Here is a 27,585-nt window from a genome sequence, read left to right on the forward strand (position 1 = left end):
TTCACCCATGATCTTCATGTTGTTAAATCCAAGGGTCTGTTCTAAGTCTTCTTCATCTGACTTGAACTGTTAGCGGTACTGATTCCCACCAGACCTCCCTCCTACCTGCGTCTCCGCCACATTGGATCCAGGAACTCGCACGGTGGTGGCTTTTTCCCTTCTCAGCGGTCTGCCTCCTTTTCTTATTCTTTTTCTTCTTCCTACCGTTTAACTTTGGAGTACTCCAGGGCTTAGATCTTGGACCTCTTTACTTGCCATATTCACGTCTTTAAGTGGTTGGTGGACTCTGGTCCCATCTCAGTACTAACTTACACATGTTACGTTTCCAGCTGGGGCCTCTGCCCCACACTGCAGGTGCATGTATTCAGATGCCAAGTGGCTGTTCCTCGGACTTAACACATCCAAAACGCAGCTCCTGCTCTTCCTCACCCAACCTGCTTCCCATAGTCTTCAGTGTCTCCACTAATGGCCTTTCCATCCTTCCAGTTGCTCAAATCTTGGAGTCTTCCGTGATATCTCCCTTTTTCTCACACCCATATTAATTTACACCTTCAAAATACATTCAGAGGCCAACCAGCTCTCGCCTCCTCCACTGTTCCACTCCTGATCCCAAGGCCTCCCTCATCCTGGATGAGGCAGGAGCAGTCTGGACCACTGCAAAAGGCATCTAACTAGCCTCCTCCCCTTGGCGCTTACCCCACCCCCACGCCCTACATTGTTAACACAGAGACAGACGAGAGGGCCAGAGAGATCCTTTTAAAGATCAGATCATGTCCCTCCCCTGCTCAGGACCCTCCAGGGGTGTCCCCGTCATCTGGAACTGCAAAGCCCTAAACCATCTGGAGCGCCCTCCCCTCTGTCCTCCCGTTTATTTTTCTGACGTCCCCTGTCCTCTGTTCTCCGCGGTGTTCTAGCCACAATGGCCTCCTTGGTGTTCCTTGAGAGTTCCAGGCACACGCCTACCTTGCTCTCTCCTCTGCCTGGAATATTCTTCCCACAGATAACTGCCTGGCTCACTCCCTTTAGATCTTTATTTTAATGAACAAATGTTTCGTTTTGCTGTATCTTCTTCGATAATTAAAAGGTCAGATCTTTCTTAATCCTAATCGACATTTTTCCTTGTACATTTGCTTCATCTTTCCAAACATTCCTGCTGTGTTTTACGTGTGTTTTTCAAGATTATCTTTTCAGATTCTGTTCTTGGCAGCATTCACTACAGTCTTGCTGCTTTGATCTTAGGTGTTTTTATTGTAGCTTTCATTTCATTGTACCCTCTTTATCGCTGCATATTTGTGTTTAATTGCTGTTATTTATATCCTTTTTTAAAACTTCGTTTTGAGAAAAGTTGACAGTACTTTTATAAAGTGGTTCACTGAGTATGTACTGAACACCTGCTTCATTCCAGGCCTGTTGTCTTCACCCTAAACTCAGAGTGGTTACAGTCTTGTCCAGGGTTACACAGAGAATCTGTCCATGTGGCTCCAAAGTCTGTGTTCTTTCCTCTAAACCCCACCACCCTGTTCTTTTTATTTCTAAACAAGCACAGTTTCTGGCACAATTTGAATCCACTTACTCATTCACAAGTGCCAGGCTCTGTTTTAAAGGGGAGACAGACAGTAATAAAAGAAATGAGAACATTTTTTAGAGTTGAAAACACGGTGAGATTTTGGAAGAGATAAAGGACAGGGTGATAATAGGAAGGGCCTGTGTGGGGTGGGGTTGGGGATGAGGTGTTATTTCAGGAAGTCACATTTGAGTGAAGACTTGAAGGAGGTGGTTTAACAATTATTTAAATGGGATGGGGGGATAGGAAGCTCCTGGCTCTGTTACTCACCCTCCAACACACTGGACATGGCTATCTCTCTTAAAGTGCATTTTCTATATCACATGATGACGTAAAAGTGAAAACTGTTTTATTTATGTAAGGTTAGTTTCCATTTAGACCAAATTATCATATTTTTACTAGAATAAATCAATGTACTCACTGGCGCACTAAAAATGATTATGGAACTGAATCTGCTAATATAGGTTTAGCTTCATATAGCAAGAACAATAGTGTCTTAAACAAGGTGGTGAATTTTTTCTCTCCTGTAAAAGATGTCTAGAGGTAGAGGGTCCCTCATACGTCCTCATGGACCCAGACTCCTTCCAGTTCACTGCTTTTGATGATGTGACCTTAAACTCGTGGTCCAGTATGGCTCCTGGGGCTCCGACCATCACATCCGGATTCCAGAGAGCAGAATATGGGGAAGGGCCCATGCCATTGCTTTAAAGAGACTTCCTAAAATTGCACACTATACTTCTGACTACATCTCAGAGGGAAAAACTTGGTCATGTGGCCACCTCTTACTGAACAAAGGCGAGGCAATCAAGCCTTTCAGCTGAGAGGCAATGTACCCAACTTAAAATCCATTCTTATTACTGAGAAGGAAGGGTGATTGGCTATTGGAAGACAATCAGCAGTATGTGGCACACCTACAAATTAAGTATTAGCTAAAATGGCTATGGCTGGGCCGGCCCCGTGGCACACTCGGGAGAGTGCAGCTCTTGGGAGCGCAGCGGCACTCCCGCCATGGGTTCGGATCCTGTATAGGGATGGCCCGTGCGCTCACTGGCTGAGCGCGGTGCGGGCGACACCAAGCCAAGGGTTGCGATCCCCTTACTGGTCACGAAAAAAGACGAAAATAAATAAATAAATAATAAATAAATAAATAAATAAATAAATAAAATGGCTATGGCTAATTAAAATGTGATTTCATATTAAGAACCTGAAGTTTTTCAAGTTGTCTTTTCCAGTAGTATTTAAAATATCAGATGATCATTGAGTTAGATTGTTATCACAGTCACATGTGTTTTTGTAATTATCTGTTGATCAATTGATCTGTGTATCCACAACACTCTGGTTGTAATTTCATTATGCATTTGTCTCTACCACCTGACTCTGGCTCCCTAAGAAGTTGTTGAATCCAAAGTTCCTAGGAGAGTACAAACCATAAAGTGTGCATTCAGTTTATTGATTTATTCAGGAAGCATCATTGTACACCATTATGAGTACCTAGCAGCATCTAGGTACTAGTAATACAGTAGAGAAAAAAGAGAAGAGACTTTACATTCTAGCAGGAGACTATGAACAAATATACATAAAGGAAAATTAAGCAGTAAATTAATATCTTTGAACCACTGTGATCCAAGAAATTAGAGAGCTCACCTCCTCTTTGCTCTCACTTTGTATACGCTGAATTGCTTTAAGAACTTCTGATGGGAAACAGACTTTTGTATTACTGTTTTTCAAAGGAATTGCATCATCATTGCCCATTGATTTTTCTGCTTTCTAACAAACTAGTTCTTAACTAATATTTGTTTCTCCAAATGTAGAAAAATGGATATTGAAAGTATCTTGTTCAGTTGATAAAGCTGGGAAAAGAAGAGAAAAAGAGAAAGAAAGCGTCTTCAAATCTCAACAAGAGATATAGCTTTACAAATTACAGTTGACCCTCGAACAGTGTGGGTTTGAACTGCGTGGGTCCACTTATATGCACGCATATTTTTCCCCAATAAATATACGTACAGTACTGTAAATGTATTTCCTCTTCCTTATGATTTTCTCAATTACCTTTTTTCTTTAGCTTATTTTGTTGTAAGAATATAGTGTATAATACGTATAACATACAAAATATGTATTAACAACATGTATGTTACAGGTAAGGCTTCCAGTCAACAGTAGGCTATTAGTAGTTAAGTTTTGGGGGAGTCAAAAGTTGTACATAAATTTTTGACTCTGTGGCAGGGGGAGAGGGCATCAGCACCTCTAACCCATGAGTTGTTCAAGGGTCAACTGTGTACTTATTTTTTCTAGTGATAAAAATGTTACTAGAAAAAATCTAATATCAATCAATATAATTTCCTTAAAATGTGATCTGTATGTGGTCCATCATAATTCATTGTGTAAAAAACATTTTCGTGAATTTGAATGTATTTATGTGTCCATGGGTATAATTTCAGGATTCACAGCTGGTAATAGAAGCTTATAAATCTGGGTTTGAACCTCCCGGAGACATTGAATTTGAAGATTACACTCAACCAATGAAGCGCACTGTGTCAGATAACAGCCTTTCAAATTCTAAAGGAGAAGGCAAACCAGAGCTCAAATTTGGTGGCAAATCCAAAGGAAAGTTATGGCCGTTCATCAAAAAAAATAAGGTACTGATGGTTGGAGCCAGTGTGAAATGAATTTTATAAACTGTGGAGATTTTTACTTTATCTTTTAGTCTTAAAAAAAGATCTTAAACCTATAGTTTCAGAATGCAAGAAGAAGTTAGTGTGCTCCTTTCTTTTAAAACAGTATTTCTTTTTGGTGGTGGTTCCTTTGCCATGGCCCTTTGTCTTATTTCAGATGCATTATCACTTGTACCGTGTCACCCACACTAACAGTTTACTGACCTCTCAGCCGTTTTGCAACATGTCTTTCACTCCTAAATCTAGACTGCTGGCTACCTCGGTGGATAGTGAGGACATAGCGCAGAATTTCTGTAACAATTTATTGGCCCATCTAATTGCCATGGGTTAATGACTTGGTTTTGAATTCATATTAACATGTGTATCCATAAACATTTTTCATTTCCTTTTTATAGTGTGATACTTAGGTGCATGGCAGCATTAACCTGGGACAATAAAATGTGATCAAGGCAGCATTACTGCCTTAACCTTAGAATGATTTGATGTTTAATTTAAAAAGATTGTCTTGCTTAGCATTTAAGGTCTTTCATTTTCTCCCATCAAGCTGTGTCAGTTTAGGTGGCATAGAAATATTTACCCTTCTGACTTGAACTGGTTTAGAATAACTAATTAGAGCTGTACTTTGCATGGGAAAGTCTGCATGAGCTTCTTGTCAAGTATTTCTTGCTCTCCTGTTGCATTACTTACTAAACCTCCCACTTTCATCCTATTCTTCATTTAACATATTCTACATGTTTTCTTTTGGACCATGGCCTAAATATTTAATTGTTTGTGTTTTACTTGCTTTGTATTTCAAATATTATTTGATGCTTATTTTTGTTTTGTGTCTTATCTTCTTGTTTCTGGTTTTTACTCTGTCACTGCTCCATCTCTTACACGTAGCTTGTGTCCCTTTTAACATCCCCCCATCAGCCTCCCCCTCCTCCCCCTGCCTCTGCCTCACCCTCTGCTGTTCCCAACGGCCCCCAGTCTCCCAAGCAGCAAAAGGAACCCCTCTCCCATCGCTTCAACGAGTTCATGACCTCCAAACCCAAAATCCACTGCTTCAGGAGCCTAAAGCGTGGGGTAAGTTCTGCTCTGGAATCCTGTCTCTCTTGCGCGCTTTTGTTGCATGTTTTGTTCTGCATAATTTATTTTGTTTGTGAATGAATCCATTGTGTTTTCCCATAACGTAAGGAAAAAAAAAGAAAAAAGAACTTATGATTCATTACAGCTAGAAAGAAGACAGAAAGAGGAAGAAAGAAAGAAGAAAGCAGGATGAAGAGAAGGAAAAAAACCCAGCCAGCCCAGAGATTTTTTTGTCTGTAGTACATTTGGGAAGGAGTTTCCCAAACTTTCTCTTTAAAGCATCCAAGTTATTAATTTTTTACCTTGATCTTACCAAAAAAGGAAACTTAGATTCTCGTTCTCAAACTAGCGACATGTGAGATGAGGAATTGTAAGTGCCTGTAGAGTCAAAAATATTTGCTTAATAATTACTGAAACAATGTGAGTGTGATGCAGATACTTCTCGGGGAGCTAGACCTCAGGGTTCGAATGGGAAATGTCGTAAGTCACAGTGGTTTCACTAGATATTTTAGTGAAATTATAAGATGTTGATAAAATCTCTGTTGCCTGGAGAAGGTCTCATGCGGTATTTCTCTTTAAAGAGTGAGATAACAGTAGCTGACACTTACCGAGTGCTTGCTATGTGCCAGGCTTTACGCTGTGTGCTCACTCACTTTTTTGCAACCACCCTACGAAGCCTAGGTGCCAACATTGCCTTATTTTACTGTTAAGGAAATTGAGGCATAAAATGATGAAGTTAGGAAGATAGTAGAGCCAGGATTTAAAGCTAGGGAGTGTGCTTTATGAGAGTCTGTGACATCGACACTCACGGAAAATCTGTCATGATATGTGACTCGTAAGTGGATGTTGTGAGACTCAAGTTTGCCATTCTAATTAAGACTGCATGTGCTTAAGTCACAGTGTGATGGAATCGATGCAGCCAATGTATCCAGTGTAGTATCCAATGTAGATACTAGTATCCAGAGTAGATACTAGTTTGGTTTATAGAAAAAGACTGGAATAAAGTAATTTGTAGACTCCCGAATAAATCTAAATGGTCAGTCTAGTCTAAGCCTTCCCAAAATATCTTTTAGAATGAATAATAATATGTAGCAATCAAGAATCAAAAAGATACTTAGTACATGAACACATCCAATAAGCTTTTTAAAATTCTGTCCTGTGGGGGCCGGCCTGTGGCTCACTAGGGAGAGTGCGGTGCTGATAACACCAAGGCCACGGGTTCGGATCCCTATATAGGGACGGCCGGTTGGCTTGCTTGGGAGAGCGTGGTGCTGACAACACCAAGCCAAGGGTTAAGATCCCCTTACCGGTCATCTTTAAAAAAAAAAATTCTGTCCTGTGGGAGTTGCAATATAGTTGCAGTGGAATGCTTTCTTGCACAAACATAATTTTTACTTTTCCCTTCTCCTGGAATCTCCAGTCAACTGGAGTTGGGTTGCTCTTTTACATACAGTGCCTGATAGTGAAGTTATTCCTAAAGCCAAAATTGGATGCCAGCTTTTAGGCTCTTAAGCTACATTTGCAGGTAAAGGCAAGCCCAGCATTAGTTCTAAACTAAAAGTTCCCAAGTTTTGTTTTTTAGTCTCGAGTCTCAGCTGACATTGACATGGGAGGAGATTTTAAAACGTAACCAATTAACTAGAAGAGAGGTTTCCTCAGATTTGGAATCAACAGCTGGTTACCAGTAAGAGTAACAGCAGTCATTGTTAACCCAACAATCATATTTCTTTGAGACTACAAAAAGTAGTCTGTGCAAAAAGGAACGTAAATATATATAACTAGCTTGTTACCTTTAAAAACAAGGGACAAAAATGTTTTTTTATATGCAGAGTTCCTTTAATAAAAGAATCTCAAATTTTTATGCAAAGAATACAGTTGGTTACATTATCTTTTTTTTTTTTTTTTTTTTTTTTTTTCCTCTCTTTACCTTCAGTAAGGCTTACTCTTTTTAGTCTTTGGAAATTGTCTTATTTTAAGGCTACCTAGCATATTAGTTTAAGAATTAGGAACATAATTTCCTAAACCTGTCAAGAGATCCATTGTTAGAAGGCTGAGTATAGCTTCAAAAGTGGATGGTGGATTATGTTAAGCTCTGCTGTTAGGACTTGCTAAGGAGTCGGCAGCTTCCTGGTTCGATTGGGCTGCCTTTCAGAACTCCACTCACGGGCTGGCACGTGGCCCTCGCTCATGGGAGAGCGTGGTGCTGACAACACCAAGTCAAGGGTTGAGATCCCTTTACCGGTCATCTTTAAAAAAAAAAAAAAAAGAACTCCACTCACTGTCCATCAAAGAATGTCCCAACACAGGACCCAGGGTGTTTTTGCTAGACTGTAAAGTTTTATATTAATTGTAAGTCAGTTAACCCATCTCTGCCTCTTCCAAAACCTTTACCAGGCACTCATTTATTATATTTATAGTAAACATCCTGCATTTGTCTTTTGGACTCTCATGGTGAAATATGTCGAATATTCATGATTGTTCACCATTTGTTTGTGTGTTTGTTCTAGTCTTCTCTCAAGATTGCATGGTCCATTGGTTGCAAATGGTTTCTGAATCTGTGTTTCATGGTATTAAATATTTAGGAAAAGACCAAAGAATTTCATTAATCAATATGTACAAAAAAATGTTTAGAAAAAAGTACAATACCTAAAGACAAAGAAACAATGAAATGGGAAACTGGTTATTTTGATGATTTAGAGGAAAACCCTTTTTTTACCATAATCAGCAAAATGAATTTTATTTTAACTCCTCAAATATGTACTCAGCAAATTTTTGTTTTAAAAAAATTCCTAAATGGTGAGTGTGTTTTCCTGAGAGTAAACCACACACACATACACACACACATACACACACGGACACACACACACACACACACACACACACAGACACACACACAGACTAGAAGCGTTAGTAAAGAAACAGAAAAATATTTTTGCCTCCCTCATTCTGGGTCAGTCTGTTCTTAGTGAGGGTCAGATTTGATATTCTTCCTTCTAGAAATTAGCAGTACAAAAAAGAAAAAGAAAAAGGAAATACATCATAGAAGTAAGATTGGGAAATTCAAAACAACAAATATAAAGTTTGGGGAAATAAATTCAATTTTAAAGCAATCTCAACATGGAAGGTGTGTGGTTTATAGACTCCATGACCAAAATGATACAGTCCTTGCTACCATTTTATTTATTTTACTTTTTAACTTAAGACTATTATTTCAAAGATAATTTAGTTAGAAAAAGCATTCTAGGAGAGTAACAAATTTGTGATTTTAATAAGGCTTTTAATGTCTTGCAGCTTTCAGACTTAGATTTCAATAATTTGTTTTAATTACGAGAGTGTGTAAATCCTGAGTAAACATTTCTTAGCATAACTGATGTTGTTCTAAATAATTAAATAGGATAAAATATTTTTTGTTGTAAGCCATTGACATTTATATGAAAATGTTGTTTTACTGAACATCTTTAAAGATTGGTATGCCACCAGAGCATTAACCATTATTTCATCCTTACTTAAGTCAAAGAAAAATGAGATTAGATTGTATGTTCTCAATTTTGCAGTCTATAAACTGTAATTTTACTGTCTTAAGATTTCTCTTTCTAGCCCGTGCAAGGGACTTCTATATCCAAAATATGGACATATTTTTTCCTATAGTTTAGAGTTAACTGTATGCAAAAATACCATCAAACTTAATCAAAAAAATTTGAAAGTCCTTACGAGTTGTTTGTCAGATGTTACAATCTATTGTTACTTTAATTTTATTTATTTTATCTTGTTTTCTTGCTGATTATTGGCAGACTCAGTCTTTCTGTTTTCACAAAGAACTCATGAAGAGGACTATAGGGAAACCCACGTATGCCTTTGAGGCTAGGGACTATGTTGTAAGTCTACCTGTGATGGGCAGGTCATACAGTCATGGCACAGCCACTAACCCCACCAAGACTGGGGACCCAAATGCACTGTCATGCTTCCACAACATGAAATGAAATTCTCAATTGAGAGAACTGGACACTGGAAGAAAAGTCTAATCACATGAATTCAACTCTAGGCTACTCCATCCAAAAAACTTGCGTGAAAAAAGGAACAAAACTTCCTAATAATCATCAAACTTCCTGATATCATCAGTGGGTTGAGCTCGTTCCCACCTCTTCCCTCCCCACTTTTCATTCTACTTCTGGTAAAATCTCTAAAGGGATTGTGACTGCTGTCTGAGATGTCACTGGCTATGATTTTACAGCAGAATTTTGCGCATAAAACATGGCTGCAAAGTGTGGTCACAGGAGAACAACGCTGTACAGAGCTGTTGTGTAGCACGATTATTGACATCCACGTTCGTGGCAAGTAGATCTATATGGGAGTTAATGCCATAAAACTTGGAGAACAAAACAAAATCAGTGAATCATGAGCAATTTCATAGAGTAGTAAAATGATTTTCCTTAAATATTTACTTACATATTTATTTTTACTGTCCCCTTTCTTTTTACTTGAGGTTAGTGCCTGTGACTGTCCAATAACACATGGACCCGCTAGTTGTGTCCCCTCATGTGTTATTGATGCTTGTGGCTCCCAAGGCTCTTTGTTGCCTGAAACTGACAGCTTTTTAGTTCTTCAGGTGTCTAGCAATGCACTGAATGAAATCCTTAAAATTATTCTTTTCGCCAATGATTACCTTTCTAATTGTAAGTGACCTCATTGGCTGGCTGGCTAAGACCAAAAACCAGTTTGTAATCATTAAAAAGAATTCCATTTACCGTGACGGTGCTTCTTGTAGATTATCCATCACTGTCCACTTCGGAAAATTGAATTTGCCTGAGAATCCGATATTTCCTATATGTTTTGGGTTTATGTCTAATCCTGATAACTTCTTATTATGAAGTGGTAATCTTCCTATACAATATTTTGATATTAGAATTCTGTTTTTAGAATGCTTAAGAACATAACTTTGAGTAACGGAAGTAGCCAAATAGAGAGAAAATAGTGTACCCAGTTCAAATGTTTGTTCTTTGAATTAGGAATGTTTAGACAATAATGCGTGAGAAAATATCTGTATAGTGTGCTTTGTAGGTAAGATATTTGGAAGGTTTTCTGCTGTGCACCATAAGTGTTGTCTGTATGCACAACGAACTCAAATCACGATGAGTAAGTCTTTGCTAAAGTTCACAGGAGGGCTGAACTAGTTCAAAGAAACTGTCCACATCAGAACAGTCATGAATGTGACTGCATACACCTTTCTGTTCCCCCTCGAAAGTTTGTCTCGCTATTTCTTTCTTTAAAAGTCTCCTTTTTCCTCATAGGGACAATTTCTTTGAAAGGTTGTTGCCTATTTACAAAGAAATATCAACTTTGAATCAATCTTAAGCTAAGAATTGAGTTTTTTAAATCTGGTTAAGAAATTCTTAAACCTCCCCCTCCAATTTAAAATGGAAGGGCACTTTCTTTGGTATTTTGTCTCCAAACTATTTTTGGATCCTATTGCCAGTTGCCTGAACTTTTAGGATTGGTAGCAGCTAAGTAATATGCACCGAACTCTCAGAATCCTGCTTTATAGCCACAGAGCAGGTCTCACCTGTTGATGAAAAACCAAGCGTTTCTTTTTCTAATTTCGAGATGCCTATTAACCTGTTTTAGGTCCAGTAATCACCATGCCTTTCTCACCTCCACGCCCAGCAGGATTGCAGCTGCTGTGGCCTGATGGTTATCAGGTAATCCACAGCAAGGAGCACTCCTTGGTGGTTGAGACAGTTGGCTACCTATTTCCTACTGGTAACTTTCAAGAGCAGCAGCTCTTGATAATTCTTCAAATGCCATGTAACCCGTGTGGGTAGGGCTCAGAGTTCAATAGAAAGCCTTGGTCTTGAGACGCCCCCCACTGAGCAGGCAGGCTCTTGGTGCTCAGGTGGGACAAAGCATCGGCCTTCTGCCCCCACCTGGGCACCGAGGGGCCTCCTGCCTCCTGCCTCCTGCAGGTAGTTTCTTAGAGCAACTTCTAGTCCTTGGTTACCATTCACCAATTTCAGAGTTTGCCCTAATGCCTTTAAGAAATGCCAGTGTTCATATTGATTAGAGCTTCTTGAGATAAAAATATTACTTGCGTGTTGTGGAAGTAATTGGTGTTCAGACTTTTTTAAGTCTTTGTAAAACTTTCCATGCGAAACTTGGTGAACAAAGGGTGTGTGATTATTTTTATCTTCCATGGTCATTACATGCCTCCGACTGCAAGCTTGCCTTAGTTGACATCTAGGCTGAGGGGACCAATACAGAACTGTAACAAAACTCTCCTTTTCTGTCCTTGTCTTTGCTCTGGCAATGTGGCAGCCTACGAAAAGTTTCACTAGGGATCAGCCCCTCTTGTGAACTTTTGCACAGATCCGCTGCAAGCCATTTTCACAAATCGACAGGTGAATTTATATGTTATGTTAGTACAGTGGAACTGACCGAGTTCCTCTTCTTCTGATGTGATGTTGTTTTTTTTTCTCTCTCTCTTTCTCTTTCCCCCTGTTACCTCTTCAATTTTTACATGAAGCTTTCTCTCAAGCTGGTAAGCACAATTATTCCATGCATGTCCTGAGTCTAATCAGGTGCTTTGGTGTGTGTTTTGTGGGTGCTGTGCCATGCACAACCTATCTTCAGAGTTAACTGTTGATTTGTGTTTTTCTTGTGTGTGTTTTTGTTGGTGTTTCTTTATTAGACCTTTGGAATACAAAGATCTGGAATATAATAGAAGTGATCTTAACCTTTTCAAGTTGCTAAGAAAATTAACACTTAACTGATGATTTGGTTTTATTATTGGGGCCTTAAGAGGATGACACATGTTGATAAACTGTCTATATAAATATGAACATAAATGTTAAGTATTAGGGGTTATTTATTGGATCAGTTTGAATAAAAGTAAATTTAATAGTTGAAAAATGCTCCTCTCTGGGAGCTGTAGAAGTAGGTGAAAAATACTAGAAACCTGAAGGACAGATGCAGGAATGATAGCAGCCTGCAGCAGCTGCCCGGGTTTAAGGCAACCTGTGAGAACTGGAAATTATGAAATCTTTCAGGTGCTGGCTACATATGTTGGTGCTTTGTGCATAGCTGATTCGAGAGGCCACAGATGATTTTATGGACAGTGAAAAGAGCCTCCTAAGCCTTTTTAGAATTACTTACTTAGTCCTCTGTGTTGTTTCTACTTAATTATGTAGCCCTAGTAACCAAACTAATTATTACATTTATTAAAAGAAACTCTTAACCAACATAACCCCTAACTATACTTCAAATATTTATAAAAGTTACACAGTCTTCTCAAATGCCACAGCTGAGAATGTCCTAAAATAACCGACAGGGATGAACTGAGACAATCCAACTAGGAGTGAGATCAGCCCACGTGCACTGCTGTTGATAACCTAGGATAGTATTTTATGGTGACTTTTATATATACATTTATATATATGTACATACGTAATTTTTTCAACCTGACTCAGAATTTGGCAACTGAACCAACCCTAATGAAAAACAATATTTTATTAAACATTTCTTAAGCTGTGAAATAAAATCTTGAGAATAGTCATTGATTAAGGTCTCTACAATGAGGAAAGAGATTTGAAAGAAACTGGATCAATTGACTAGGAGTCTTTCTTAGATACCAGGGTTTCTTTCTTACTCTATATTCATTCATTCTTTGGCTGGGTGCTTGCAGCAAAGGTAGTATTTTTAGGAAGTCTTTCTGTTTTAGATATAAATGATTTTACCAACTTGGTATTGAATTGTTGCTTTATACCACTACTTTGAAGTCAATACAGATGTGAAGGGGCTGGCCGGTTAGCTCAGCTGGTTAGAACGTGGTGTTTTAACACCAAGGTCATGAGTTCAGATCCCCGTACTGGCCAGCCTCCAAAAGAAAGAAAAAAAGAAAAAAGTGAAGTGTCTCACAAAGATGGCTTGGGTGTAAAAGGAAAAAGAGAATCCCCAAAAGCAGTTTTACATGGGGCTTGTGCTCTTTATGGGGAGTTGCCTAGGAGTAAGTGTCTGATTCCATTGAAATATAAAACAAGATTATCTTACAGAACTCCAGCCATTATAAACATACACATACGCACAGGACCCACTCATCCAATACCAGTTCTACCTGGGGTGGCCAGTCTCTTTGTAAACTGGGCCACACCAAAGATTTCAGAAAAATCTATTCTGACTCAGAACTAGAAATAAAAATTCCTTCATGACAAAATGAATCATAGGTCAGAGTATTGCTTAGAAGAATTCAAGCTTTAAAAGGCTAATTAGATGAAATGGCCTTTTGAAGTATTTCCAGAGAACTTAAATTTCTTTGGGTCTGTAAGAAGCTGTTGACCTGAACCTGCAAAGGCAATGTGAACTTGGTTTGAGACATAGTTAGTGAGATTAGTTTTTAGATAACAACACAGGAGCACAGCATGTCAATGGAAAAGGACCTAAATGGCCAATTAGACTAACTTCTGATCAATTGAAGATAATTCATTTGTTTATTATTTGTTTTAGCTTTTATAAATAATCAGTGTTGTATTTTTGTTGTTGTTGTTTAGGGTATCAGTACAGTGTGTTTTACTTACAGATTTCTTTGCAGCTGTTTATGCAGTGATGTAAATCTCATACCTGTCCACACCCTAGAGCTGTACAGTTCCGTATGGTAGCCATTCACCACATCTGGCTATTTAAATTTTAATTATTTAAAATTGAATAAATTCTAGAAATGCAGTTTCATAGTTGCACTACCACATTTCAAGTGCAGCTATAGAACATTCCCATCATCGTAGAAAGTTCTATTGGACTCATAGCACATAGTAAGGTTCAGTAAATATTAACAGAATTAACACTGACCACTCACTAGATTTCCTGACTTCTGAAGTGCTATATCATGCATGGTGTTTTGTTGCATTCCAGCTTTAAAAAAAAAACTCAACTCTAGAATACATATTGATCTGCTTTAAGTAAATTCAGCATGAGCACAAAGTATTTTCTTTCTAGCTCAACGATTGCATTGAAGAAACTGAAAAGCAGATAATAATTACAGTTTCAAATATTGTAACACTGTAGCATATGAAAAAGAAAAGACATTTTTAATCTATTTTTACACTGAAGATTGGTTTTGCTTCTCAGTTTTAGAGTCAAATTAAACTTCCTTGGTTTGGCATTAGGAATAGGTACTCCCACCTTGGTTTCACTCAGATCTTATCTCTCCACACACGCCACATGCACACACAGATGGAGACACACACACACACACATGCACGCACGCACACACACACACATGCACACACACACACATGCACACACACACACATGCACACGCACACGCACACACACACACGCACACACACACGCACACACACACACAAGCAGTCAGCGTGTCTTACTGGCTTGTCTTTGAGGACATTAGCCGAAAGCTATTTGTGATAAACTGTTTGTGTGGTCTTTTTTCAGCCTGGCATTTTGTCATAATCAGCCTAGGAACCCCAGTCACAAGCCCCCGTGTAAGCTGCTTGGCAAATTTCAACATGATTCTGGAATTACAGTATCTGGGTCCCTTTCCACCTACCCTCAAGCCAGTCTTGCCCTTGTTTTAAAAGAATTGAGGCTTTAAAGTAAGATCTCATTTCTAAATTCCTTGGCTTATCCCTGGTTGTTTGAATAAATTTCTCTTTCTTTATGAAAATAGCCTCACTTAAGTAAAAGCCCTTGATACCACAACTTTCTAACAAGTAAGCGAATGTCAGAGTCTGGAAACGCACTGTTGACGTTTTCTGCTTAAAGCACATGCACAAAGGAACAATAGCAATTGTTCTGAAAAGGGAATCAAGATATCAAAACATACTTCTTCCGATATTAAAAACAGGGGAGTTTGATTTCATACATGTGCGAAGTTGATTTTGAGGTCAGGGAGGGCATTCTATCTGAATTCTCAGATACTACCCTAAAGGTGCTCAAAAGTAGGAACCAGACTTTTAGAGGGAAGGGTGGGGGGTGGGGGACAGAGGATGATATATATATTTTTTAAATGTTCTTTTCATCCACATTCTCTGAGGAACACGATGTCCCATCTGTCATTTCACAAGGATGAAAACTTTCAGCCTCAGCCTTCTGTGAAGAGACAGGAAGGAATACTCAGACTAGGAAAAAAAGTACCTTCGACACGAAGCATTTGATGGGTTTATATTAAGGAATCATAAACTTCCTTAAACTTTCAGTGTTGCCACAGACATTGATGGTAACCCTTTGTAGAAAAATGAAGAATCTGTGTCAATATTTGTTTTTCATGGATTCTCTTTGGAGTCAGAAGTATTTCTTCCTCTCTCTCCTTCCTGCAGCATTGCTCCTTGCCTTTTCAGAGGCATTTTGGCCACGGTAATGGAATATGGAATGGGTTGTGGGACCTTTGCAGTTTGCATGCATCAATTTTTGCAACGCAGCTGGGTGCGGTGGGAAAGAGCTTAATTTATTTCATGAAGCCACGTCTGCATCCCCTCTGTCTGAAGGCTTGGCTCGGGATCTTCTCTCAAGGGTGGAACTTTCTGTCTTCTCATTTACATTTGCATTTGCAGGGTGCAACACCAGAGGATTTTAGCAACCTCCCACCTGAACAAAGGAGGAAAAAGCTACAACAGAAAGTCGATGAATTAAATAAAGAAATTCAAAAGGAGGTGGATCAAAGGTAGAGTGGATCGATATGACTTATTAAGAACTTCAAGTTCAGTTTGGAGAAATGGGAGATCCTAAAATAGATTTGAAAGGGATTATTTCAGCAGTGCATTTTGTCATTTTGTCATAGTCTACTGGATTGCTTTATTGTAGCCTGTGAGATACCGTTTTACAAATAGGCTTTATTTGGGAGAAAAGTACTTATGATTACCTCTATTATCATGAGTGAACAGGTGAGCTTCTTATGCACATGAAGAAGAGAGAATTAGTTCTCAAGTCTTTTCTTTTTAAAGAGTGTATTGATGGTATCCAGAAAACGAATTACAGTGTGTCTTACACATACCCTCAGAGGTGCCAATGTTCACTCACTCTTGAGAAGGATGTGCAGGAAGCTCCCACTGCAGCGGTTCCCAGTTTCCTGAATGTTCTGTAAGTTTCATCTTAGAGATGGTAGGTTAGTGCTCATGCAAGAAACAAAGTAAAAAAAGATTCGCTGTCTCCTCTCGTTTGAGCTTCCCTTCCCACATTTATAACCTATAATGCTTTCACATCATTTAGAAGATGTTTGCTAATAATGCGGATTGAAAAGCCACTTTATCAGTGGTCTCTCACCTGATGGGTTCTCCCTGAGTGAATGAGGTGAGTCATTTGTTTGAGATCTGAACTTAAAAGATAAGTTGAGATTTTGTGCTCTGTAGATATGCCAAACAGTGATCCTGCATAAGATAGTTATATTAAAGCTGAGTTAAAATTTGGTTATGCAACAAACAAACAAAATTAGTAAGGCATTACATTTTAAGTACATGCAAAGAAAGGTGGTTCGTTTTTTTTTTTAAACTTCTTTTACCCAAGGTAGAGCAACTCTTGAAAAAAGTAGGTCATTTTATAAACATTGTTACAATGTATAAAAAATAGGAACACATATAATTAACTTCATTCTAGTTTTGTATTACAAGTATACTTTATGGGCTGGCTGGTTAGCTCATTTGGTTAGAGTGCAGCCTAACCAAGGTGATGAGTTCAGATCCCCATACCGGCCAGCCACCAAAACAAAAAAGAAAAAAGAAAGTATACTTTATGAAATGGAAATTTTACTTTGTAGTTGTTATTACCTGTGAGAACAAACATAAAAAAGGTATTGTAAACTTTGTGCTGTTTAATAAATGAGCAGTTATATTTTCTACAGGAGTAAGAAGTTATGACTCTCGTATCTGAAATGACATTTTAGAGGTTGTTGACAGACAAAGCAGACCTACTCTTTCTCTCTAGTGGTCCCATATCATGTAAAACAAATTTCTGTGTCACTTGAGTCATGGTCATGGAACGTGTTTAACTTTTTAACCTTTATGACAGCCCTTGCTGGTAATAAGGCAAATCGTATTCAACCATTCACTTAATGACTGTTTATTGAGCATGTACTGTGTACAAGGAAGTATTCTAGGCACTGAGGATAAAGCAATGAACAAAACATACAAAAACCTCTGTCCTGATACAACTTTTATTTTGTGCAGGAAGAATAGAAAATAAATAAAAAGACTGAGTAGAAAAGTGTCATGATCTGGGAAAAAAAATTTTTTTTTAAGTATCAATCCAAAAACACAAGAAAGGAGAGAAAAAAATATAGAACAGGCAGGACAAATCAAAAGCACGAGGTAGGATGGTAGATTTCAAATGCCAAGTACCAGACACTCTGGGCCCATAGCCTGCTCCAACACTTACTACTCTGGACTTTGGATGCGGTCCTTAACCCCTTCATGCATGGTTTCCTCATCTTTAAAAGAGGATCAATATGCCCTGTTTGTATGTAACATGCTTAGAATAGTGCTTGGCATATAAATGTTTATAAGTAAAATGGATCAATATGTTGAATGTAAGCAGACTAGTTCTTCCAACTAAAAGACAGAGATTCTCAGACTGGACAGAAAACAAAAAAAATTCCACCTGTGTGCCATCTGCAAAAGATGCATCTAACTCATAAGGTATAGAAAGGCTGAAAGTAAAAGCATGGAAGAGAAGATATTCCGTGCAAATGCCAACCAAAAGAAAACTGGTATGACGGGACTGACTTTCAGGCAAAAAAAAAGAAACTGCTCAAAGGACGTCAGTATAGAAGATTCGAATAATACAATTAGTGAAGTTCACCTAATTAATATGTATGTATATCTCTGACAATTGCAGGATACACATCCTTTTCAAGCCCATATAAAAACATTTCCAAAAGAGAAAAACAGAAAAAAAATTTTTTTTCCAAAAATTGAGCATATCCTGGTTTCATAAAGTCAATCTCAACAAACGTGAAAGGAGAGATATCATTCTAGGTATGTTATTTGGACTCTGCAATTAAGCTGGATACCAATAACAGAAATTTAGAAATTAAGAAATGTAGATGTAAATAACCCATAGAATAAAGAAGAAATCATAGTAGATATTAGAAAGTATATGAAACAGAACTGAACTTTAACATACATCCTACATATTAAGTTTCTGGGATGTCATTAAAACATGGTTATAAAGAAAAATGTACAGCTCTTGATGCATGTTAAAAACAAAGTTAAAATTCAGTGAGCCAAGGATCCATCTCAGGAAGCTAGAAAAAGAACAGCAAATTAAACTCAAAGAAAATAGAAGAAAGGAAATGATAAAAGAAACAGTGTACATTAATTCAATTTAGAAATATACAGCTTAACACAGAGAATCGACAGATCCAAAAGTTGGTTCCTTAATCTATTACGCAGCACAGTGGCTATAGTTAATGACTATATATTGTATTCTTGAAAAATACTGGGAGAGTGGGTATGAAGTGTTCTCACCACAGAAGTGATAACTACGTGAGGCACTGCATTTGTTAACTACCTAGTTCAGCCATTCCACAGTGAATACATACTTCGAGGCATCCTCTTGTACATGATAAATACATACCATTTTACACATCATAAATAAATGAAAAAAAAGAATTATAAAACAAACAAGTTGGTTCCCTAGAAAGATCAATAAAACTGATAAACTTTTGGACAGGTTAATCAGGAGAGACTGGGAGGAGGGAGGCTGAAGATAACGCATTTAGACAACTCTTTTGAGAAGTTTTGCTGAGAAATAAGGGCAGCAGCTGGAGGTGTGAGCCATGAAGACAAAAGAGGGATTTTGTAAAGATGTAATGAGGGTGGACAACATTACAGCTTATTTGTTGTAAGAACATTTATTTGTTTAACAAATATCTATTGCGCATCTACTATATGCCGGGTCCTGTCCTGACATTTAGGATACATCAAGTTAACAAAATAACTTGCGCTTGTAGAGCTTCCTCCAAGAGCTTCAATTATAGTGGAGACACAGTAAACAATGAGCATAATAATAAATGAATTATGTAATGTTGGAAAGTGGCACACGCTCTGGAGAAAAAAGAGAAAGGAAGGAAAAGGATCAAGGTCAGGGGCTGGGAGTCCACATGAGCTCGGGCTCTGCTCGGCCCTGGGGAGGGCTGGAGGTTATCACTGACAACAGGGGGAGGCAGAATGTGTGGGCTCAAGTGCAAGTAGAGGGGGGCGGTGAGAACTCATGGAAACTCTCTTTCTGTTCTTGCTCTATTTGCACTTTAACTATCTCCCATGACTCAAAATACATCTGTTGGTTTGTGGTCACTTATTAAAGTTGGCTTCTTACCCCTGGCAGAGCTAACAACTGGAAGCCTACCGAAAGTATCTGGAAGCTTAGGGTTAAAGTTAGTAGAGCTCTTTGATCCTAAAGACAGCTCCCAAACAGGCCTGCAGACTTGCCCAGCGATGCCTCCCTCAGGCTGCCGTGGGCTGCTTCCAAAACACGATTTCAGGAAGGGTGTAGCGTGTGTAGTTTGAGGGTTCTGTTGCCTGCCTCTCGTGGATACCAGCTGTGGATTCAGTTTCTTAACAGCTGAAATGGTATGCAGTGACATTTCCAAAGCACTTACCTGTGCTTCTTCATGAGGTGAGCATATCGCAGCCCACAGGACCCCAGATGCCAGTCGTCGCTTTGGTTTGCATGAAGAATGTACACACGGAAATACCTGGGTCTTGTTTGTTTTTATTATTGTTTGGGGCAAAGGGAGGGGCAGGATTAATTTGTTTCTTATTTGCTGAAGACCATTCAGAAAAGGCAACTGAAATTTGAAAATAGATCTCTGGACTACACATACCTTGGCAGCAGAATTCTTACAGAGAATTTTTAGAATGACAGCTGGCTCCAGTGGTCCCTTCAAACCCACACTCAGATGTGATCACCCCCCGTTTCCATTCACATGTTTTTCAGAGTGACAGGAGAGTATAATGTGCTGACAACAGAAATTTTTATCATGTTCTGCTCGTTCTTTTTCCCAGAGATGCCATAACAAAAATGAAAGACGTCTACCTAAAGAATCCTCAGATGGGAGACCCAGCCAGTTTGGATCACAAATTAACAGAAGTCAGCCAAAACGTAGAAAAACTGCGACTAGAGGCCCAGAAATTTGAGGTATGAAAAGTTGCAATTGAGAAGCTCTGTTGGAGACAAACAGAAAGACGGACAGGTGTCATTCCGTGCGTGGTGTTGTAGAACGCCAGCAGTTCTTTCACTGGGAGAGCTACGGCTGGGAACGTCAGGCCGTTCCGCGGTCTATGGTAAAAGGAAAACTACACTGTCATCCATTGAACGTTCTGCTTTTCAGCATATCCTATTTTAATCATGTCTCTTAAAACTGACAGTTTAAAGTTGTATTTGTATACAGTGTGGCTTTTTAATGTAAGTGTTTCACTTAAGTTGGTGCTACTTTATCTCACGTTAATACAATTGTGGGCGCAGAGTCATCAATCACCTTAGTGAGTCGAAAAGGCAATTAAAAAATCAACTGAAACATGTTATAGTTCTTTCAGAGGACCCATTATGAAAAGGTTATATATGTGAAAAGCAGTAGGAAGCACAAATGAGAAATGAACAGAAACAGAAATGTTTTAAGGAGAGAGGGGAGCATTCAAAGGTTATGAACAAAAAAGGCTTCCTTCTGCTCCCTCCCAAATTTAAAGACTACAGAGCGGGGGCCGGCCTGTGGCTCACTGGGACAGTGCGGTGCTGACGACACCAAGGCCGCGGGTTCGGATCCCATATAGGGATGGCTGGTTGGCTCACTGGCTGAGCGTGGTGCTGACAACAGCAAGTCAAGGGTTAAGATCCCCTTAGCGGCCATCTTTAAAAAAATAATAATAAATAAATAAATAAAGACTACAGAGCGTGGAGCAACAAATTAGTAACTCATTATTAATTTAGACCGTTTCTGTCAATGAAGGGTCAAATATGGCTTTTTCACTCTTTTTAGAACTGGTCAGTAAATTTTTCATGTTCAGTTGAGCTTTTAGAACCTAGAAAGGTCCTTTTCTGATCATTTTTTTCCTTTGCCATCTTTACACTATTTCAAATGTTGCTGAAGATCATCTTATCCACTTTGATTTCCTTTGTACAAGTTTCATCACTATTTAAAAAAAAAAAGGTTACACACCTAAATCATGGGAAGTGCGACTTTCAAACTGAGTCACTGCTCAAGTGCAGCAGGACCTACAGTTTCCTGGGGTAACCTCATGGTCACAGAATATTTGGAACCCCAGGGAAATATAAGTGACTTGTCCAAGATCATGCGGCTGAAAGCCCAAGAGTATAACACAGTCCACATTTCTGTTACATTGTAGATAATTATGTAAATACGAGTTTGCTTCTACTTCTCCAGCTTTGGGTGAAATTGAGGCAGTTGCCTCTGAGCACATTTATATGGTCGAATGCAGATAAAGTGGATGCTCTGCCCCATGTGGACATGCTCACATGGGCTTCAGTGACCGGTGAGCAGCCCCTGAGTTTGGGGCTTTAAGATTCGCTGGTCTGGCCTTCAGATGGGTGTAGGCTGGAGTCTTCCATTGCTTTCGTTTGCAGGCCTGGCTGGCTGAGGTTGAAGGCAGACTCCCAGCGCGGAGTGAACAGGCCCGCCGACAGAGTGGGATGTACGACAGCCAAAACCCACCGACAGTCAACAACTGCGCTCAGGACCGGGAGAGGTACAGTATCTGTACAGCGCCTGCTTTCTGCCAAAGGAGCAAATTTGCTTTGCATTTATTTCTAAATGCTGGAATCTGTAACTGAGCATAGGGCACTTGTTAGATACCAAAATGCCTGTTACAATTGTCCTCTGATTTTTCCCATGGTGCAAATGTATAGTTCAACATGGGATGGTGATCTGAGCACGTGGGGTGACTTAAGATGGTCTAATTACAACACGCAGGGGTTGCAAGCACTTTGTGGGTACAGGGACCGAATCCGACTCCTCCTTGGTGTCAGTCGCTATAGTTGCTGTGTGTCTTCCTTTCTTGAGCAGCCCAGATGGCAGTTACACAGAGGAGCAAAGTCAGGAGAGCGAGGTGAAGGTGCTGGCCCCGGATTTTGATGACGACTTTGATGACGAGGAACCCCTCCCTGCCATAGGGACTTGCAAAGCTCTCTACACGTTTGAAGGTGATGCTTCATGTCAGCCTGGTGCCCTGCCTTGTGTAAACTGAGTCCCAGTCTCTCTTCTCTTTCTGGGATCAGAACTTTCTGTAGAATCCTTCCAGATCTTTCTATATTACTCTTTTGTTTTACAGCATTATTATTATTTGGTGTGTGTGTGGCTGTATATTTTGACTGTTGATCCCTGTAACTTAACAACTATCAAAGAGCGTAACTGCGGTGAATGGTGTGGAATAATGACCATTTCATCCATCGTTTAATATTTATAGAGCTGTCTTGTAGAGGCCACTGAAGGGGTGGGACACGGGTGGTGTGGAGTGGCTCCTGCCCGTAGGGAAACCGAGGAGAGGGCAGCTTGCAGTGTTTAGCAGAGACGGGTGCAAGGGACGGGGGTGTCCGCAGGAAAATGAGAGCCCTTCCTTGCTGAGACGTATCAGAGCCATGGGTGTCTCCAGACGCGGAGGTGAGGAAAGCATGGGTTTGTGTGGCTGGAGCTTTATGCCACAGGTGGTAGCAGTGGAATATGTGCCCGTGGGGGAGGGGAGGGGAGAGACGCATTTGGATTTGGATTTGATTTGGCAAACATTGAGGAGCTATTGAAAGTATCTGAGCAGGTCATCGACGTGGTCACAGCTGTTCCTTAGGAGCTTAGGAGACTTATTGTCAGATGTGTAGGAGCAACTTGAAAACAAAGAATCGGTAGAGCCTAGCCGAGTGCTTCTAAACCGACGAACCGTGAAACAGTGTCCTGCAGGACGTTAACAGGGATGCTCGGAACAAAGCTGTCACAGCTCTGGGAAGTCTGGGAAGTCCTGGGATGAATGGATTTTATCAATTTTCTTACTACAGGACTTTTCAGAGCCTTTAATAGAATAGATGTTCACTGTGACAAGCAAGCAGAACCACATTAAATGTCCCCAGTTTTACCTCATACCTAAGCTGTCCCCCCCACCAGCCGTGTGACCGCTGTTAATGGCTCCCTGATAACCTGCCTTTCAGAAAACTCTTTGGGGAGCGGGGACTAGTCCTTTGAAATTATCTTTGCGAATGGTCTTGGGGGCCTCGGTTAAGGAATGTGCATAGAAACGCTGCGCTTGACCAACTGCTCAGACGCAGGGCTGGTTGGAAGTCGGGAACAAAGAGGAGAGGACATCAAAGATGGTTCCCAAAGTTTCACTCGTGGGACAATCGAGATGTCCAATGATGCGGGAGAGTAGGGGGAGGATCTAGTTTGGGAGGAAGACCCATGAGTTCAGGTTCACCCGCGTTGCATCTCAGGTGCCAGGGCAGCCTCGAGGTGGGAGTGTGCGGCAGGTGGCGGGAAGGTGGCCCTTAGCTGTGAGAAGTGCCCGAATGGGGAAAGTGACACGAGGACAGTCTAGAGACATGCACGTGAAGCCTCGGGGTGTTCTCACTCCAAGGGACACAGAGGAAGAGCGGGGCAGGGGACCGAAGCCCCACCCTGGGGGAGATGCTTGCCGTCCTGGGAAGGGGGGAAAAGAGGCCCCTGCAGTACTAGGGAAGGCTCCTCAGACAGACAGAAGGTGAGGGCCTGGAAGCTTCCGGGTGGCAGAGAAAGTTCCAGAGCAATGAGGCCGACAGGTCCAAGGGAGATGGATTTGGTAGGCAGCTCAGCTTCTGCCACCCTCTTACATCACAGAGGTCTCTGTCTGTTCTCTACCTGGACTTGACAAGAAACCTTAAACTCTTCTGATATTGCTTCTTCAGGTCACAATGAAGGAACCATTTCTGTAGTTGAAGGAGAAACATTGTTTGTCATAGAGGAAGACAGAGGTGACGGGTGGACCCGCATTCGGAGAAGCGAAGACGAAGAAGGTTACGTCCCCACCTCCTACGTCGAAGTCTATTTGGACAAAAACACCAAAGGTGCTAAGACTTATATTTAATACCACTTAAAAAAAAAACTTAAAAAAAAAAATTGGAGTTGTTTGTCCCCACAACTGTGACTGTTACAGGCAGTCCTTCAACAGACTGGACGGAGAGCACCACAGTGCGCGTCTCGTGCAGTGTCACCGTGGACTCGCGGGCGTCGCACACCCGAATTTCCTTGTCTAGTTTTGACTATAATCAAGGTTCACTTGCTGATGAAATTTTACGTGGAAAGCTGCCAACTGCCAATTTGCAACTGTGTCATTCAAAATCTGATAAACATTTCTTCTTTTGGCAGCATCTGCAGATAAAAAAAAAAAGTTGCATTCTAGCTTCTAATCAATATTTCTGAATTAAAAAGTCCTCACACATCATGGGGGTTCAGAAGACTTCAGTTCTCTTGTTTATGTCCAGCATCCACCATAATTGAACTAGGTTAGGGTGTTACTTTTTGTAACTTAATAAATTGAACTGTGCTAGTTTGTTAAATTTTACAATCATTCACTTGGGAAGAAGTCATAAGAAATAAAATCTTCCCCTCCTTGAGTAAAGTAAGAAAGATTCTTATATTGGTACCAAAAGGGTGTATTTTTATTTAAATATGGTTGACATCATTGTTAGATCTTCATGATTATCCTGCTATGTCTATATGATCTCAAACAACCGATTGAAACCTGGAAAAGTTTGGTCAATTAACCAGTTGATTTTTATGTGACATTACTGATCCTCCAGCCTCCACCGAGATGACGACCAGATGTGCGAATGCTGTTTAGACCAGGTTGTATGAAACAAGGCCCATCCACGCCTCAGCTCCCTTGGCTGTAATTTTCTCACGCTCAGTTCTGTTTCTGTTGGAGGTTTTGTGGCAAGGGGAGCTGTATTCAGTTCACACTTGCCCAGGTGGGGCTATAAATAGAGGTTGGTGTGGGGACAACGGCTTCCACACACAGACACAGACCTCTGCACATCAGTCTTTAAAGGGGGGATTTTTTTTTTTTTTTTTTTTTAAATCATTGGCCTCTTTAAGACCCAAAGTCTGAATTTACTGGAAATTGTTGTAGAATTTCTGGCTCATTTTATACGATTAACTGTAGCCAGAATAAAATAAAATGTCTCACCCTCTTTAAAGAAATCTGGGCCACATGGGAATTTGCATTTTTAAATTGGCACCGATGTGGGAGGGTGGATAGTGAAGTTGGTCACATGCATAGCTGGTTACCAAGCCCAGTGTTTGTCTTCACCGTGAGAATCTAACCCGAGATCACAGAGAACCAGCTGTAAATGGGCCAGAATGAAGGCATCCCATTAAGATTCTCTTTTTATTTGACATTGAAAATTATTAATGTCCTTTCCACTTTTAAGTAGGAAGTTAGCTCCTTGCCCCTATATTGTGAGCTCATTTTGTAAATTCAAGTCAACTTAGAGCTGATTTTAAAAATGACAGCAGCACACCCAGGGCCTAGAACCTGGCAGGAGTTATGGGTGCTTGTTGCTGTGTTTCAAGATGCTAGCAGCAAGTTTGCTTAAATTTCACAAAGGCCACTAAAATGGAAGTTAGTTATCTTTACTTAATCACAGCTTGATTTTTTAAAGAACACTTTTGATTTTGAAAAAATGACAGACTGTCAGGAAATTGCAAAGACAGTATAGAGAGGTCACATGTACGCTTCACCCAGCTCCCAGAGGCTACATCTCACACGGTGCAATATCAAAAGCAGGAAGCTGACCTTGGTCAGCCTAATACTTTAAATATATATTAACTTTGTAATTCAAATTTCTTTTGAGTACCTTTGCTGACATAGTATTGATAAAGCTTCTCATCCTGACCCCAGGCCTCTTCAGGGGGATTGGTTCAGTTCTGCCTTGTAAATATTACAGCAGGAAACTCAGCTGAGCCTTAAACCACGGGGATCTGTTTTAATGAGCAGTAGGAGTTTGCCCGCTTTATGCGTGTAACCAAGTGAATGGGAGACCTAAGACAAAAAAATATCCTTTCTATCCCATGATGAACTCATTTCCAGACTGTGAACTACTGGAGGGGACAAACTAAACACTGAAAAAGTCTGAAATGGGGCAAGACAATATTAGCCTTTTTAAAGCCTGGTGTTCTTTGCAGTTGTGGGTTATGTTTCTTTAGAGTTGTGCAAATTTGATTCAGAAAATGTCTCAGCTGGTTTTGCGGGGCATGGGGAGGGCTTCAGTTTGGACGCATTTATATAGGATCATTATTTTAAATTTATGATCATTAGGTTGTACGCTTCGGTACCTAAGCGGATGAGTCTATGTAATATTGACTAAACAGTGAAAGGTATTTTGTAGTTGCAGTTCCATCTAGTCAATGCATGAAGTGTTAGAAAACACTGAAACAATTCCCAATCAGGGATTTCCATTTCCACCAGAGTATACTTTGTTTTTTCTTCCAACAGTTCACTGTTGAAATAAAAAAAGCAAAATCTCACCTATTTATAAAGTTTTCTTTTATTGAAAAGATACACTGGGAGGTTAATAATGTGTATGTAGAAGCCTTTCCTCCCTACTTTGTTTATAAATCTATCCACCACCACCCCCAATCACCACCCTCCTTAAATCCATCTGATTTGGGCAGGGCTGCTGCTTTCTGATGTCCATAACGCAAAGCAGTTGTTCTATTTTTAATAACGGCGGTGCATTTTGCGTGTGCGTGCATGGTGTCTACGATGTGCTTATTTAAGAATTGCCAAAATATTTAGATAGAGTACCTTCCAATCGGTCAACTGAATTATGACTTTCTTCTTTTGCAGTTTTGTTTTTGTTTTTTAAAATTGCTTTCTGTTAAACATGTCCATAATTCCCCCCCACAGAATATATTTGTATATACTGCAATTTTAAAACTAAAAGGATTACTTGAATTGGCTGTTTTAACCTTTTTCTCTTTTACCTGTGTGTTTCATTGGTTATCTGCTGCCTACTCATCTTTTTGTTTCTATAACTGCTGGGGAAGCAGCTACGCTGGCAGCTCAGTCCCCTGCCGGCTGCTCCACACTTGAGTTTATTATAGACACTTGGGTTCTGAGTAAGTTTCGTTTGAATACAGCCAACGTGATTGTTTCTTTCTGTTCTTATCCTAAAAGAAAAGAATCTGTCTGGCATCTTTTAGTTGTACCCTCATATTTGCCTCTTTAATAAACTTATATTTTTCTCAGTGTTGTGTATTTTAAGTGATTTTTCACCTTTCCAAGAAAATTATTCTGTGTAATATGAGTATTT

General features: G+C 39.8%; 1 protein-coding gene across 5 annotated transcripts in view; it reads left to right on the plus strand.

Moving 5' to 3' along the window:
• FNBP1 (formin binding protein 1) overlaps positions 1 to 27,585 on the plus strand; it is a 126,740-nt gene that overhangs the window by 95,620 nt on the left and 3,535 nt on the right. The window contains exons 9-16 of one of the 5 annotated variants that reach the window (XM_063081787.1): positions 4,003 to 4,200; positions 5,119 to 5,301; positions 11,822 to 11,836; positions 15,858 to 15,967; positions 20,304 to 20,436; positions 21,880 to 22,001; positions 22,316 to 22,455; positions 24,178 to 24,336. In XM_063081787.1, the coding sequence (XP_062937857.1) occupies positions 4,003 to 4,200; positions 5,119 to 5,301; positions 11,822 to 11,836; positions 15,858 to 15,967; positions 20,304 to 20,436; positions 21,880 to 22,001; positions 22,316 to 22,455; positions 24,178 to 24,336 (1,060 nt within the window). Of the gene's footprint in view, positions 1 to 4,002; positions 4,201 to 5,118; positions 5,302 to 11,821; positions 11,837 to 15,857; positions 15,968 to 20,303; positions 20,437 to 21,879; positions 22,002 to 22,315; positions 22,456 to 24,177; positions 27,521 to 27,585 lie in introns of those variants that run through there. The other 4 variants (XM_063081785.1, XM_063081786.1, XM_063081788.1 and 1 more) reach the window with 4 other exon arrangements.

Source organism: Cynocephalus volans, chromosome 17, assembly GCF_027409185.1.
Source record: "Cynocephalus volans isolate mCynVol1 chromosome 17, mCynVol1.pri, whole genome shotgun sequence".
NCBI classification, from domain to species: domain Eukaryota; kingdom Metazoa; phylum Chordata; class Mammalia; order Dermoptera; family Cynocephalidae; genus Cynocephalus; species Cynocephalus volans.